This window comes from Eulemur rufifrons, chromosome 24, assembly GCF_041146395.1.
Source record: "Eulemur rufifrons isolate Redbay chromosome 24, OSU_ERuf_1, whole genome shotgun sequence".
NCBI classification, from domain to species: domain Eukaryota; kingdom Metazoa; phylum Chordata; class Mammalia; order Primates; family Lemuridae; genus Eulemur; species Eulemur rufifrons.
The window spans coordinates 12283754-12300000 of NC_091006.1; the positions used below are offsets into that span (position 1 = coordinate 12283754).

General features: G+C 53.4%; 2 protein-coding genes across 8 annotated transcripts in view; one reads left to right on the forward strand and one right to left on the reverse strand.

The window, feature by feature from the left end:
- Positions 1-677: 677 nt before the first annotated feature.
- EMP3 (epithelial membrane protein 3 (MAM blood group)) lies at positions 678-4687 on the forward strand. Of its 3 annotated transcripts, none has more exons than XM_069457767.1 (5): positions 678-835; positions 1809-1901; positions 2194-2296; positions 3160-3300; positions 4418-4687. In XM_069457767.1, the coding sequence occupies exons 2-5, from the start codon at positions 1824-1826 to the stop codon at positions 4585-4587; spliced, it is 492 nt and encodes a 163-aa protein (XP_069313868.1). In that variant the 5' UTR covers positions 678-835; positions 1809-1823; the 3' UTR covers positions 4588-4687. The 3 variants fall into 3 exon arrangements, with proteins under 3 accessions (XP_069313868.1, XP_069313867.1, XP_069313869.1); XM_069457766.1 differs by having other exon boundaries at positions 1705-1901; positions 4418-4680; XM_069457768.1 differs by lacking the exon at positions 678-835 and adding an exon at positions 1243-1290.
- Positions 4688-5703: 1016 nt separating this feature from the next.
- Positions 5704-16247, reverse strand: part of TMEM143 (transmembrane protein 143) — a 21614-nt gene continuing 11070 nt past the window's right edge. For 2 of the 5 annotated variants that reach the window (XM_069458422.1, XM_069458421.1), the window contains 5 exons: positions 14992-15186; positions 13662-13792; positions 12903-13182; positions 7345-7534; positions 5704-6827 (listed from right to left, as the gene is read on the reverse strand). In XM_069458422.1, coding sequence (XP_069314523.1) covers positions 6613-6827; positions 7345-7534; positions 12903-13182; positions 13662-13792; positions 14992-15186 — 1011 coding nt within the window. In that variant the 3' untranslated portion in view covers positions 5704-6612. The remainder of the gene's footprint in view (positions 6828-7344; positions 7535-12902; positions 13183-13661; positions 13793-14991; positions 15187-16247) is intronic. The other 3 variants (XM_069458425.1, XM_069458423.1, XM_069458424.1) reach the window with 2 other exon arrangements.

The window sequence follows — 16247 nt, forward strand, 5'->3', positions numbered from 1 at the left end:
AGGAATGAATGGCTGTGTTAGTGTACTGGTATTACCTTATTTATTCAGAATAAGTATCAGAATTATTATTATCAGTATCAGTATATTGTTGGTATTATTATACCCACTACACAGATTAGGAACCTGAAGCTTAGAGAGGTGAAATAATTGACCCAAGTTCATTCAGCCAGAAAATCATGGCAATGCCACCTCCTGCCCCCTCCCAGAGTTTCATACATTTCATCTCCCAGCCCCTGAGCCCTAACCTGGGGTCAACTCCACCAGCCCCAAGCCCAATCTGTGCCACAGGAATCTGGCTTCCTTCCCCAGATTCCTATCCAGCTCCAAGCTCCATCAAGGACAGCAGACATCCTGTCCCAGGGCAAGACCTAGAGACCCAAGGGCCTGAAAATCACCCATGACACTTGCCCCACTCCAGAGCCCCGTTCCAGGAATTTCTCGTCTCAACCCTGGAAGGAGACCCAGAAGATGTCTGTCTGGGGGCATGGGGTGGGGGCCCAGAGAAAGAGGAACCGGAGTGCCAGGGCCCTCCCCCTGGCAGAGACCTCAGCTGGGCGCGGTAGGGGTGGGTATAAAAGGGTCAGTATATATTGAAAGGAGTAGAGAAAGAGAGAAGGAGGCCTAAGCAGTGTGGGCAGGAGAGAGAGAAAAGAGGCAGAAGGAGAGAGAGAGAGAGAGAGAGACAGGGTTCCGGGATTGGAGGGGAGAGCGAGGGAGGGAGGAAGGCGGTGAGGGAGGCGGGGGCCTCGAGAGAGTGGAAGGAGGGGAGAAGGGCGGGGCACGGAGGCCCAAGCGAGGGAAGAGACTCCAACTCTGACTTTTTCCGCGGCTCTCGGTAAGTTTCCAGTCCGTTATTCAGGCTGGGATTTCTTTCTTTAATTTACTTGGGAGTGTGGCAGTTTGGGAAGGACACCCCCAGGATGACAGAGACCCCCCCACTCTCAGCCCCCAGGAAAATCCTTGTAATTTAAGAAGTGATCTCTTAGCACTTGGGGTGGGGATATGGTAAGGGGTGGGGCCCGGCAAGATTTTAGGGTCCCAGCAGAGCCCTCCACTGGAAAAATTCCTGCAGTTTTTCCCCAGGGGGGGTCCAATCTCCTCTGAGGGCCCTTAGATCAGAGCTGTGCATGAGAACACCCCAAGTCTGGAACCCCTAGCTTCCCTGTTTCTGGACACTGAAGGGTTGTGGGAGGCTGGCTCCTTCTTCTCAGGCCTCTCTCCCCTTCCAAACACAGCTCGCACCCATTTCCCCCAGAAGGTGTCGGGCAGGCAGTCTGGCAGCTGGGTGGGGTGAGGACCTCATGGACATAGCCAGGGGCTGGGGTTTCCTGGGTGGTTGGAGGCAGGGGGGTGCGATGAGTCACCAGATGACTCACCGGGTCCCCCTCCTCCCCTCACCCCGGAGAGGAGTGGTGTGAGTCAAGGATGTCTGTCTCTGGGGGCAACGCCTAGCTCCTGATAAATTTGGGGGGGGGGGGGGTCGGGGAGTCAACTTGAATTTTCATGATCTGGCCCGTATGTGCCCAGAGACAGGGCTCTGAGGAGAGAGGAGCCACACTGCCAGTCCTACTTATTCCAGGACCCCAAGAGTCCATCTCTGGCCCTCTCCAGCCCTAAGCCCCTGGGGAACAGAGGAATCCAGGCTCCAGCCTCCTCCTCTCTGAGGGCCCCAAGAGTCCAGGCCCTTGCCCTCTCCTCCCTCAGACCCAGGAGTCTGGACCCAGCCGCCCACTCCATCAGGACTCGGGTTTCTCACCTGCCTCTGTGCTAACCTCGTGAGACTCCATTTCCTGACTACCCTTCCCCAGACCGCCACCGCAGCCATGTCGCTCCTCCTGCTGGTGGTCTCTGCCCTCCACATCCTCATTCTCATTCTGCTTTTCGTGGCCACTTTGGACAAGGTAAGCCTACTTGTAGCTCGTGCCTTCTGCTGTCCTGCAGACTCCCGCCACGCCCCTCCTCTAAAGTCACTCTGGCCCCGCCCCCTTCCCCTGGCTTCGGCCGTTTTAGCTCCACCTCTGATGCCTCGCCCCTGCCCTTCCCCCTGGCCACACCCTTTCCTACGAAATCCAAGCTCTCCCCAGTTCTGCCCCTTCCCAGGAACCTCGCCCTTTTCCTAACCCTTCCCACAGTCTCCCTGATCCCGCCCACTTTCCTTTCCTAATCCTGCCCTTGTTTCACGGTCCATCCCAGTCCTGGTGGACTCTCCCTGGGAAGGAGTCCCTGAATCTCTGGTACGACTGCACGTGGAACAACGACACCAAAACGTGGGCCTGCAGTAACGTCAGCGAGAATGGTGAGGGGTGAGGGGCAGCAGGACTGGTCTGCAAAGGGAAGGGTAAACCCCAAGTCTCCTCATGACACCACGGACTAGGAACCCCCAGAGTTTCAGTGGGCGGGGTCCGAGCCTGAGTGGCTGCGTGGGTGGGGTTGATGCGTGCCTACTATCTGGAAGTGGGCAGCATGTCCCTGCTCTAAAGGAAATGAGCTAAAACCGTCTCCTTATGATTCAGAAAGGGTGAAGGCCACATGCTATAGGTTTAAGGAATGGGGAGAAAGCTCCCAAGATTCTGAGAACATAAGATTGTTTCCAAAGTTCTAAGGAGATAGGGCTGGTGTTCTCCAAGGATGCTTGGGATCAATTCATCCAAATTCCAAGGACGTGGGGCTAGAACCACATTAGGTTCTAAAGGAATGGGGCCAGACGCATCTGAGTTCTAAAGGAATGGAGCTGTATCCATCTAAAGTTCTAAGTGAAACGAGGTGAAAGATTAAGTTGCTTTTCCCTAAGATTAAAGCAAGTGGTCTGCTCTCACCACTTCCATGCAGCATTGGACTGGAGGTAGCCAATGCAACAAGGCAAGAAAAAGAAGTAAAAGGCACGGGAAAGGAATTGGTAAAAAGTGTCTCTATTCCCAGTAAATATGTTTGTTTATGTAGAAAATCCTAAAAATTCTGCAGAACAACTACTGGAACTGATAAAGGAATTCAGCACAGTTACAGGGCTCAAGGTCAATATAAGTGATGCTCTTAAGTATCTAAGCTTGCATGGCGCTAAATAAGAGGGGGGAGGGGAAGAAGTGGCACACGATGAACAAGCAGGTAGGGCTGGACTCTGGGTCCACTGTGACTTCCACCTCTATGTCCTCCCTACTGCAGGCTGGCTGAAGGCGGTGCAGGTCCTCATGGTGCTTTCCCTCATCCTCTGCTGTCTGTCTTTCATCTTGTTCATGTTCCAGCTCTACACCATGCGGCGAGGAGGTCTTTTCTACGCCACCGGCCTCTGCCAGCTTTGCACCAGTGAGCATTCCCCCCATGCCACCCCAGGAATTGAGGGGAAGGGAGGGGGTGTGTCAGGATGCTAGGTGTCCTGAAAATATGAAGATCTGATAGAAGAAAACAATTTCCAATAGCCCCAAAATCACAGGAGTGCCTCCATATCCTGCCTCTCTGCCAGAGGAACTGATGGGAGTTGTAGTTTTCAGTGACTCAGTGGTGGTCGAGGCATGGGTCTGAGTCGTGGGCAGACTGGCATCGGGGAACGCAAGGCTTCAAGGAGCCAGGGCTGGGGAAGGGGGTATAGGTAAATAATTTGGGTCCCATGCATGGTGGGGGGGGGTAGCTAATTAATACCCCAGAAGAGAGCTCTGAATCATAATAGTAATGGTATTTGTGTCAGCCAACTCCTATTTCTTGTGTACCTACTGTACATCAGACACTTTAGGGAGTTTTGTTTACTTTTTGATTTGTTGACTTAAAAAAATTAAAAGGCTAAGTTAATCATAGTACTCAGTTTTGGGAACATTATCTTCCTAGATTCCCGCAAAGCCCCTCCCTTGTTTTATTTTATTTGTTCTTGAGACAGAGTCTTGCTCTGTCACCCGGGCTAGAGTGCAGTGGCACAATCTAGCTCACTGCAACTTGCAATTCCTGGGCTCAAGCCATCCTCCTGCCTCAGCCTGCCGAGAAGCTGGGACTACAGGCACGCACCACCAGGCTGGGCCAATTTCTTTCTATTTTTAGTAGAGACGGGGTCTCCCTCTTGCTCAGGCTGGTCTCGAACTCCTAAGCTCAAGCGATCCTCCCCCACTCGACCTCCCAGAGTGCTAGGATTACAGGCGTGAGCCACCGCGCCAGGCCCCCTTGTCTCATTAATTCAGCATGTTTGGCTTGTTGAAAAACACTCAAAAATATTATCGGAGGGATGGACCCATAATATCGTCCCATTTTATGGAAGAACCAATGGTACTCAGAGCGATTAAGTTGCCCAAGGCCACGGAGCTGGGGAGAGAACCCAAACCCCCAGCTGGCAGAGCTGCTGCCCACTCACCCTCCGGCCCTTCTTTGCCCCACGCGCTGTTGGGAAGTGTAGTCTTCTTGCGGGCACTGTGTGACGCGCGGATCCCTTCTTCCGCAGGCGTGGCTGTGTTTACCGGGGCGCTCATCTATGCCATTCACGCCGACGAGATCCTGGCCAAGCACCCGCGAGGGGGCAGCTTCGGCTACTGCTTCGCCCTCGCCTGGGTGGCCTTCCCCCTCGCCCTGGTCAGCGGCATCATCTACATCCATCTGCGGAAGCGGGAGTGAGCGCCCCGCCTCGCCCTGGCGCCCCCACCCGCTGCTGGCCCCTCGGTCTCCCCCTAGAGTCTCCTTGTGTCCTCCAGAAAATAAAACTGTTTAACTGCGGGCTCTGCCTTGATCTCCTTCCTTCCGCCCCCAGGGACCTAGGCTACAAACGCCTGACCTCCCCTTAACTAAGGAGGGTCCCCACCACCAGCCGCTCCGCCCTCAGAATGCCCGTCTCCCAGCCCCTAACCCCTCTTCCCCACACAGGAGCCCGGAACCCCATGTGCCTTTTCCCTCCCGCAGACCCAAGAGCCTGGGCCCTCCCTTCTTGGGATCCAGGAGCCTTCTGAGAGGCACCTGAGTCTAGACCTTCAGACACTTCTGGGGAAGAACCAGGAGTCTGGGTCCCAGCCCTGTTGGGATCAGCAGTATGGAGTGTCCGGTCCTCTCCTTGCCCAAGGTTCTGTCACTCTGCGGCTCTCTCTCTGGGACCCTGGCATGTTGTATGTTTCTAGATTTGGCGGTTTTCTGTTTGTTTGTTTGTTTGTTTTTTAACTTTATCTTTAACCCTCCCTCTGGAAAGTTTTTTTCTTTTTTTTGTTCCTCCCAACCCCCCACCCCCAGCCTGAGTTTCCCCTTTCCCTCTTGGAAACCAGTCTCCCTTCTTCTCTGGGACACAACCCCTCCTTGTCTCCTCTCTCCCCAAAGGCTGCCTCTAGCCCACAGGACACCTTCATAAAAATCAGAAGGCGTTCCCCTCCTCCCGGCTGACCCAGTCCCACACCAGGGCACACGTAGGGCACGAATTGGATTTTACAGCCACCCACCCCCTGGCTGTGTGCCTTCAACACCTTTGTGCGATGAACAAATCTGCACAACTGCACATGGCTATTGTATCTCCTCTATTCGTGCGGCCGTGAGAACCAGGCCCTCTCCTCAGGAATTAGGTCCTTCTAAGATCCCCTTCTGTGACCCAGATAGTCTTTGCTTTATGAACCACGAACCCAGCCTCTCTCTAGGACTACAGCTCTCTCTGGAATTCATCTATATGCATAAGTATCCCCCGCAAGATCCAGAGTCGCTTATTTCCAGGGTTCTGATGCCTTACCTCCAACTCCTGCAGCCACTCCACTTATCCAAATTTATTAAACATGATTTATTCGTTTAGGAGAGGGGACGGGGAGAAATTGATAGACCAATAAATAATTGCACAGACCGCTAGTGGCGGGGAGATCCAGACCGAGGTAGTTTCTGTAGAAATGGTGAGGGACCTGGACAAGGAAGGCACCTGAGGTTGTTGGGAGCCTGAGTGGCGGCGAGTCTTCGGGTGAGGGTGGTCTCTGTTTCCTTCAGACTCACAGATGTTACCTGGCACAAGGTTCCCAGCCCCTTCAGCCTGGACACCCTAATCAGCAGTTGACCAGATGGCCCGCCATGTAAGCAACAGCAATTTATAGAAAGATTAGGTTTCCTCTAGAAATTCCGATTGGTTGCTTCCCTGCAGCGACAACTGGCTGCCCAAGGTTGATAGTGCCCAGCAGCTGTCATTGGTTGTTTGCCAGGAGGCAAAGCTGAAGGGCTCTCCAGGGCTGCCGGCTGGGGCCCCGCCTCTGTGCACATGATGGGCGGTTTGCCCGGAGCGGGCTAAAAAGACAATGATATACGAGTATAGCGTCGGGAGAGCACAGCATTAACGACCCTACTTGGTGGTTTATAGAATCCAGAGCTGAACGGCTGTGATTGGCTGACACCCCCAGCTCCTCAATTAAACCACGTTTGGATGTCTATGGGGAGGGTGGGTCTAAGAAATGGACAAGCAGAGCTAAATAGCTTTGATTGGCTGTTCATTAGAAGTGGGGGGGGGCCTAGCAACTGCTGGCTGCTTTGATTGGCTGCTTTAAGCATACGGTGTAGCAAAAATAACTGCCTGTCAGTAATTGGAAGTTGGAGAGACATAGTAACTGTGATTGACAGCTCGTCAATCACAGGAGGCGGGGCTTCGTTCCTAGCCAGGTGGCTGGGCGGGGCTGGGCAGCGAGGTTTCAGTCAAGGGTTGTTACTGCTGGGTGCACCCTGGGGGGAATCGGAAGTGACTGTGGCCAACGGGTCTAGTCTGGGGAAACCCGGGGGTGGGTACAACCCCACGCTGGGAGTCAGGGCTTGCAGGTGGGCAAGGGCCCGAGTTCCGTTGAAGGCCACGTCACAGCCTGACTGGGCCAGGAGCCAGTTCTCCACCTCTGACTGGAGCCACCTGGAGGTCTCTGCAGGCGGAGAGGCAGGTGCCGTGAGATTAGATTGGGAAGGACTGGGAGGGGCCAGCGGAGAGGGGCGTGGGTTTGGGAGAAGCCTAGGGGTACGCTTGAGGGTTGGAAGGGAGTGGAACAAGACCTAGGAGGCTCTAGAGGGCCAGAAGGCTCCCCTCTGGGGCTCTCTTTTGGGACTCTAGTTCAGGGAAAGTGTGGCTCCCGTAGGGAAGGGGACCACCTGGGGCTTACATAGGGGGCGGGGCAAGGGTACTTGTAGGGAGAAGGTGGGCTCATGTAGAGGAAGGAGTGCGGGGAGGGGCATGCCGTGGATCCAACACCCCCAACGAGGCCGAGGTCAGGAGAGGGAGGTCACACCAGGAACCAAGATCAGAAGTTGGAATCGGGGATCCTGTCCGCAGAGAGGTGGGGTCTTATTGCAAATTGGCCAGGTTCACCAGTGGAAACTGGGGGTGGGGACGAGGCTTCGCGGGGACAGGACCCCCTGGTGCCGGGTCCCAGGGCCACGTCCTACCTTCCGGCGGGCCGCCCGCGCCCTGCGGCCGCCGGGCCAGGAAGCTGTGCGCCAGCAGCGCCTCCTTGGTGTGCTCGTCCTGCGCGCGCAGGGCCAATGCGCTGAGCAGCTCCGAGTTGTTGGACGTGCTGCGGTAGTAAAGCATGTGCGCCAGCTCCAGCGCCTGCGCGCTGCGCCGCTGCCCGAACATCTGCAGGCAGGACAGCGCAGGGCCGGCTCAGCTCAGGACCCGCGCCCATGCACACACACACACCCCTGGGTCACCCACGCTGGCACACCCTTCCAGCACACTCCCTGGGGGAGGGGTGGGGTCTGTTGTAAAGCACAGCTTCCCCCAGCACTACCCAGACCCCTTCAGGGAGGGTCCCCAGGGTTGGGGTCTGAGGATCTGTATTTTTAACACACATGTTCTCGCCCCAGTGGCTCCAAGGCCACCAGTCCCACCTAGGTAGGAAGACTACGGTTTTTAGCAACCAGGTTTTTAGCAACCACCGCTGCACTGGTTTGCTCATCGGAGCCACGTATTAATGGATCTGCTCAAAGATTTCCAGATGTTACGAATTTTAGCCTTAGAAGATTTTGTCACAGTAATAAGTCCTTATCTTTTAGAGACATAGTACAGTATAAGATGATAAGTCTAGGATTTGCTTCAAAACTATCCGGTGGTGGAGGAGCGGGGGTCTTTAGACGAAATCCGATCGACTATTGCTAATAGTTGATGCTAGGTGCTGGCTACACGGGAGTTTTTCATACTATTCTATTTCTGTATTTATTTGAACTTTTCCACAATGAAAAAAGGTTTAAAATATTAAATTGTAAAGAGAAGTGGAGGGAAGAATGTTGGGGGAGAGGGGAAGTCCAGGGCCCAGCTGTCTATTGGCTGCCCTTTTCCCCACCTTGGCCCCTCCTTTCTTGGACCCCCCCTTCCCATCTGTGGCATCTCCAAGGAAGAGAAGTGAGAGCCCACCAGTGTCCTCTGGGCTCACAGTGAGAACCTGCACCAGGATTCCTCCATTTACCCACAAAATGAGGTCAAGGCCACTGGATCCTGCCCCAACTATGCCCCTACCAGCTGCGAGTCCTTGGCTAAGACCTAAGTCCTGGGGTAGCACTGTCTGTAAAACGAGGTTGATGCCAGGGAGGCTTCCATAAGTCAATACACAGTTAAAAAACACTTGGGACAGAGCCTGGCCCCTCAAAAGCACTTAACAAACATTAGCTACTGTGGAACAGTCGTCCACAGCCTGTGCTGGGTGCCCATAGAGCGTTGCCTGTCTCACATCAAGGACTGAGGTGAAATGCCTCTGAAATCAACACACCACAGAAAATTGCTGAAATGGCTTGCACGGTACCAATGACACGGCTGTGTGTGGACTGTACCCTCTTCTTACAAGCCCAGCACAGTCGGTTTATGTCCCTGCATTGAAACGAATTGCTGTTTCTTTGGTTGAGGGCAAGATGCAAGAATAGCTTGCTTTAGGGACCATCTGATATGAAAAACACATTAGGTTTTGTGTCTATGTCTGCCAAGCTTATGGAGTTGAATTCTCCCATGTTAAAGGAGCAGGTCATGCCACTCCATGGCACACAGATGAAGCCAAATGTTTCCCTGGAGAGGGGTCGCCACCTGCCACCTGGATGGTCCCTTCAGCACAGCCCACACTGAGCACTGTACCTCCCCCAGCCCATTCGTTCCTCCTCCCCTGGGATCTGTAACTGGTGTGGCCCCACCATCTACTCAGTGTCAGGCCAGACCCCTAACGCTGTCCCTGCTCCCTCCTCACCAGCCTGTCAGTCCCCAGCCTCATCCTGCTGTCCCCTGACTCTCTCAGCCCATCCGCTCCTCTCCAGCCCTACAGCTCAGCCCAGCTCAGGCTTTATCCTCGCCTGCCTGGTGCATCACCCCAGCCTCCTCCCTGGCCTAAGTTTCTCCCCTCCAGTCTGTCCACACACAGCTTTAGAGCTGCCCCGGCCCCTCCCCTGCTCACAGCCCTTGCATGGCTCCCCAGTGCCCTCAGAAAGTTAGGATCCTTGATGAGGCCCTCCCACTCCCCTCGTGCTCCTCCCCTTTGAATGCAGCCCACAGCCAATAAGCCAGGCCCTGCTCTCGCAGGCCCCTAGGCCCTGGAACAAGCCAAGCCACCCCTGGTGTGTTCTTAGAAAACACTCACTGCCTCATCCTAAAGCTCAGGGTGAACATCACTTCCCACGGATGGGCAGTTGTGTCCTCGGGCTCCTGCAGTGCCAACTACCTCCATTAGGCGCTGACTGTGGGCATCCGTGGGCCCCACACCTCTCCCTCCATGGCAGGATCAGGCTGATGCATCTCCAGGGTGCCAGTTCAGCAACCCTCCCCCCCCCAGGCTGCCCCACAGCAGCCTCCACAGCTGGGCTAAGGGGACTCACAGTGAAGCCCAGGGTATGGTGGAGCCCACAGGGGCATCATCCCTGCCTGGGACATCTGGGAAGGCTTCCCGAAGCAGGCAGCCTCTGAGCTAAGGGTGAGGGGTGAGCAGGGGTTGGCCAGCCCAGTGAGGGGGAAAGGATATTTCAGTCCAAGGGAACAGCATCTGCAAAGGCACAGAGTGAGGGGCCGCAGGGTCGGGAGGTCAGGGGAGGTGCCACAAGCATGTTGGTGGAGCTGAAGCGTAGAATTGGAGCTGAAGGATTGTGTCCGAAGAAGCTGTGGAAGCAGGGTCCCCAGTGCCAGGCTGTGAGCAGGGGAAGGGGTGGGGAGGGACAGGGCAGCTCTAGGTTGAGTGGCGGATGGGCTGAAGGGGACAGTTTGGAGGCTGGGAAGAGGGCCTGGGCAGAGGCATGCCACAGAAAGGAGGACACGGGGCACAGAGACTCAGGAGGCAGGAATGGCACACTGGGGACCAAAGGGTTGGGGGGCAAGGGAAGGCAGCTCTGGGGGTCTAGCCAGTGACTGGAGGGACAACAGGCCATCTTAGATGGGGAACCCAAGAAGAGGAGGAGGTCGGGGGAGACTCTGTGCTCAGCCTGGCCGTGGCGGTGAGTTTGTAAAGGGCCCAGTGGGGAGGGCTGTCCCTGAGCCACCTGGTCGGGACAGTAGAGAGCTGGCTGTAGAAACCACAGACACAGAGGAGCTCTTTGAGGGGAAGAAAAAGGGCTTTGCGTCCTGCCGCAGGAGTCTGATCTGACCACCTGTCCCGAGATAAAACAGGGAACTCGGGAGGAGCAGGGGTTTGGAGGGAAGATGGATACTGGGCTCAGTGGGGGTCCCGTGTGTCCAGGGAACAGGAGGGGGCAGGGGTTTGGGGACAGGGAAATGGGCCTGTGAAGGGACTGGGGAGGACCCACATTTAAGGGCTAGGACCTCAGGCCAGGGCATGGGAAAATATCTAATGAATGTACTAAGTTAACTAGGGAGCTGGGTTTTTGTTGTTTTGGTTTTTTGGGTTTTTTTTGTTTATTTGTTTATTTTTGAGACAGGGTCTCACTATGTTGCCCAGACGGGTCTTGAACTCCTGAGCTCAAGTGAGCCTACAGCCTCAACCTCCCCAGTGGCTGGGATTACAGGCATGCGCCATCATGTCCAGTGTGAAATGGGTTTTCAACTGGGCTTTTCAGAGACCGAAAGGTTCCACGGCCCCCTGGGGCCACCGAGGGTGGGACAGACAGTCCACCCTGAGCCTAGACTCAGCGTTTCCTCCCTAGAAGGGCTCAACACCCTTTGATGGCCCCCCTGCCTTTAGTTCCGTTCCTCCCTTTCCATGGTCACCATAGTCCCTCCGTGCTCACAGCCCTTCTGAGGCTCCCTACTGCCCTGAGGATAAAGTCCAGGGTCCTCTGGGCATTCGAGGCCCTCACCACCCACTGGGGCCCCACCTCTCTACCCTGCATCGCGGACTCCAGTCCTGCACGATACGCCAAGTTGTGCTGACTGGTCCCTTCTCCGCCAGGCTCCGTCCTTGCTCCCTTCTCCGCCAGGCTCCATCCTCCCCTCTCTAAGCTTCACTCAGATCCTCCCTGAGCCCTGGTGCCGGGCAGGAATCGCTCCCTCCCCAGCCCTTCTCTTGGCTGGAGCCTCCTAGCACCTCCACGCCAGCACAGCCTATTATCTGAGGGATTTATTACCAGTCTTCCTAAGAGCCTGTCAGGATGGCCAAAAACAGCTTGCAAACCAATGAGCCAGTAGGTGAATGATCGGGTACAACAGATGCCTCACACCAGTCTACACTCCTGGGGTCGGTGCCAACCCCGGGGAGGAATCAGTAAAAGGCAGCTCCTCCCGGCCGACTCAGCCTTAAGACAGGGCACATGGTTTGGCAAGTGGGACACGAACTGGGTATCAGCTCCCACTTGTCCCCTCGGCCACGAATCCTTGGATGGTGACCAACCTGTGCAACTAACTGTTTAAGGCAGCCCTGCACTCACATGTAGCAGAATCAGGGCGGGAGCTTGTTAAAAATATAGTTTCCTGGGCCCTAGTCCCAGAGTTTCTAATTCAGTCCATTAGGGCTGGAGCCCAGGAGGCTGCATTATAAGCCAGCTCTCCCAGCGATAATGATACCCAGTCAGGATGGGGACTCAGGGAACAAACAGCCCAATTGGTAATGATAATAATAATAATCATGATAATAGCTAACTCTCACATAGTACTTCCTGTACTCTGTGCAAGGCTCTGTTCTCAGCACTGTATGCATATTAATTCATTTAATCCCCACAATAACCCTGTAAATTAGGTCCTATCATCATCCCCACTTTGCAAATTCTGGAGCAGAGGCACAGAGAGGTTAAGCAACTTGCTCAAGATCACACAGCTAGAAGCCAGTAGAGTTAATTCAAATCCAGGAAGTCTAGTTCCACAACACACACCCTTCACCACATCACTAAAGTGCCCCTAAAGCAGGTGCTCAACAAGCTGTTAGCTCTCATGTAACACCTACCATGAGCCAGGCACTGTGGACTCACTTATTTCATGCTCACAAATAACCCTACAGGACAGATGTCATTATTATCCCCAATTTCCAGATGAGGAAACTGAGGCACAAAGAGATTAAGAAACCCACCCAAGGCCAGGCACAGTGGCTCATGCCTGTAATCCTAGCACTTTGGGAGGCCAAGGCGGGAGGATCACTTGAGGCCAGGGGTTCGAGACCAGCCTGAGCAACACACAACAAGACCCCATCTCTACAAAAAATAGAAAAATTACCCAGGTGTGGTGGCACACACCTGTAGTCCCAGCTACTCAGGAGACTGAGGCAGGAGAATCGCTTGAGCCCAGGAGTTTGAGGTTGCAGTGAGCCATGATGATGTCACTGCACTCTAACCTGGGCAACAGAGCAAGACCCTGTCTCCAAAGAAAGAAACAAGGAAATCCACCCAAGATGTGTTGAGTAAATAGGGAAGGAAAAATGGAAGAGAGGGAGGAGGGAAAAGAAGGAAGAAAGGAAGGAAGGACAGCACAACACAGTAATAATTCAATAAACAGTAATAATGAACAGTAATAATGAAATAAACAAAAATATAGGTGGCCCGACCTGTCTGAACACCAAAGCAGAGGGACACAGGAGGTGGGGTGGCCCACTCACCTTGGAAGCCCGCAGGCCCATGAAGACAGCAAAGAGCAGCAGCAGCAGGGATGTGGCCATCTTGAGGTCCGTGAGCACCACCATGCCCACATTGACAAAGAACACCACGCCAGACACGACCAGCGTGACGTTGAGCAGGGCGCGCTGCAGGGTGGGCGTGCGCACCTTCAGCTCGGGCAGCAGCTGCTCCAGGCCCTCCAGTGGCGTGTCCTTGAAGCTCTTCAGCACCAGGTGTCCTCGTTTTGTCCGGGCTGCCAGCACCACCCGCTTAAAGTACCTCCTGAGGGACAGAGACAGAGGCAAGACCAGGGTCAAGACTGCCCCGGGGAGACCCCCGAATCCCAGGAGGCTCTCTCTGGCTCTACAGTCACACAACCATTTTAAAAGCTACTTAATAATGGTGGGGAAGGAATCAGAAATAAGTTGTGTCCAATAACAGGGGATCAGTTAAATAATGCAGTCCCTATCATTGGACATGTGCGTTGTTCATTCTTCAGAATATGGACTTCTCTCTCTGAGCCTCAATTGTCCCTACTTGGGAAATGGGGAGAACTGTCCCTACCTTTCTCTCCCCCTGGGAATTGTAATACTCACTTTCCCTTGGGAAGAAAAGGCAGCGTTTGGATTATTCACACCTCCTTATTTCTTAACTTCCCACCCAGGCCCCAGACACCCAAATCCAGACACAGACCTGTCAGTCCCCTTTCATCTCCAACTTTGCTCCCTCTCACTGCAGCTAGGGAGCAAAGGGTGCCTCACCTCTCTACAGGGGGCATCTTGGTGAAGAAGCCACGCTTGGAGCCCACGCTGGACATACGGGGCATCTGCCCGACTCGCTGGCCCAGGGCCCAGAACTGCATATAGATATACTGATCCAAATTTACCATCACCTGCCAAGGGGGATGAAGGAAGCAGAGGCAGCTGAACACAGGTGGGGATGTTGAGGGCAGGATACCAGAATTAGATGCCCCTCCCTGAAATAATTTCCCCCCTTTCCCTACTTATCACCATTCAGTGTCTAGGCAGGGCAGCCACATATGGGTGTTCATGTTGTATACTGCACAAGGGCACACCATCTAAGACAGTGCCATTCACATAGTAATCTTCTTTATTACTATATTTCCTAGAATCTAAGACGCTACTGCACAAGGGCGCACCATCTAAGATGGCACCATTCACATGGTAGTCATCTTTATTACCATATTTCCTAGAAGCAAAGGTGCCACTGATTTTAAGATACCCAATTATTTTATGAAGCAACTAAAAAAGAAAATATGTTTCCAATTAAACCATGTCACACCACTGATTTTAAGTCACATCCCAATTTCAGAGATGACAAAATATGACTTTAGAAAAAGTACATTTTGGCTGGGTGTGGTGGCTCACGCCTGTAATCCTAGCTCTCTGGGAGGCCAAGGCGGGAGGATCATTTGAGCTCAGGAGTTCAAGACCAGCCTGAGCAAAAGCAAGACCCCGTCTCTACTAAAAAAAAAAAAAAAGAAAGAAATTAGCTGGACAACTAAAAATATATATGTATAAAAAATTAGCTGGGCATGGTGGCGCATGCCTATAGTCCCAGCTACTTGGGAGGCTGAGGCAGAAGGATTGCTTGAGCCCAGGAGTTTGAGGTTGCTGTGACGCCACAGCACTCACTCTAGCCTGGGCAATAGAGTGAGATTCTGTCCAAAAAAAAAAAATTTAAAAGAAAAAGAAAAAGTACACTTTAAAATCACTAAAATGTGGAACTTTGGAAGATTTTAACATTTTTATTATAAGTTTGTTGACTTTAAGGATATTTTGTATTATCTATTATTTTTGTATTAGATTTGTATTATTTATTATTATAATTTTCTGACAGATGGTGACAAAGTTTCTAGTCCTAAGAAGATCCCTATCATATGATACTTTTCCAAGAGGTGGCAGTGGAGTGACCTGAGAAAGTGGTGCCTCTTTCTAATTTACTAAGTGTGCCCCATGGACGCATGTCCTGTGCCCAGGACTACAACTCCCAGCAGCCCCTGCCTCCCAAAGGCTCCACCCACCCCAAAGGCCCCCTGGGAGTTTTGCTTCTCCTTTGGAAGACAGGTACCTGGACCTCGTCCTGAGGGTGGTGGACCACCAGTGCGTAGGCCAGGGTGTCCTCGGAGAGCGGGGAGAAGTTGGCCTGGGCCAGCAGGGGCTCCAGGGCCTGAAGCACCTCCTGCTCATTGGACAGACGCTGGGGGTCTGTTAGTGATGGCTGCTCGAGGGTCTCCCTGTCTGGGTTGATGGGGTCGTATAAGGCCTGAGGAGAGTCACAGAGAAAAAAATGGGCTGGGTCACAGCATGAGGGATTGTAGGGACACTTAAGAAAGTTCCTTTCCCTTTCCTTGGAATGACAGGGCACCCCCAGGGCTGGATCTTGGGTCCTCTACCCTTTTCTCTCTTCAAACTCGCCCTAAGTCGCCTTGCATTCCTGTGCCTTTATACACCATCTCTGTGCAGATAACTGCTCAACTCACACCTCCACGTGGACCCCTCATCCATGTTCCAGAACTAATATCCAATTCCGGTGCATGAGCACATGTTCTTCCCTTTTCCTCCCACAGTAATCGAAGTGAAGGCAGACACGGGGATGCCCAGGGAGAGACTACATTTCCCAGCCTGCCTTGAGGCTAGGCGTGGCCAGGAGACCAGGGTTTCACCCATAGACTGTGAGCAGAAGTGACAAGTGACATGGACACCTTTCCTCTCACTGTTCCCTCCCCGGGACGCCCACTCTTTCCTTTTTCTGCCAGCTTAGAAGAAACACTGTTTTGCCCATTGTATTGTAAATATTTTTAAGTTTTCTGGATATTACAATGTTTTGACATCTTAAAAAAAACCTTTCAGGCTGTGGAGAGACTGTCCCTCCCGGACCTAGCCAGTTCTTAGAGACAGCAAAGGGTCCAGCCAGGAGCATGTCTTTGCTATGCAAACTAACCAGTCCAGAGCCAGACCTCCTCTGTCTGGCCCTTGCCCCCCCCAGGAGACAATACTCCTCTGTGGGAATCCTCCCAGGGCCAGGTGCCAGGCCACTAGGGACCAACCCTGTAGTCTATGGTTTAAAGCCCAAGAAAATTATTCAGACTAGCCAATCACAAACTTCACCCTACCTGCCTTGCTTTTCCCATGGAAACTCAAGGAAACCCCATTGAAGGCTCTGACCACCCTGGTGCCTCTCCCACATGGCCCTGTGTGGCATGGCACACCTCCTGTCTCCAGGACCTATGAGTATAATAAATCTGGTTTTTTCCTGAGTCTTTCCTTGTCTCCTCTAGTGGCTGCACCTGACTGACCATCTCATAAAAGAATACAAAACACCCA

Coding starts and splice junctions, on each gene's coding strand:
- EMP3 (XM_069457767.1), top strand. CDS start 1,824: ATGTCGCTCCTCCTGCTGGTGGTCTCTGCCCTCCACATCCTCATTCTC. Junction 1,902..2,193: donor TCGTGGCCACTTTGGACAAG/GTAAGCCTACTT, acceptor GGTCCATCCCAG/TCCTGGTGGACTCTCCCTGG. Junction 3,301..4,417: donor CCTCTGCCAGCTTTGCACCA/GTGAGCATTCCC, acceptor CTTCTTCCGCAG/GCGTGGCTGTGTTTACCGGG.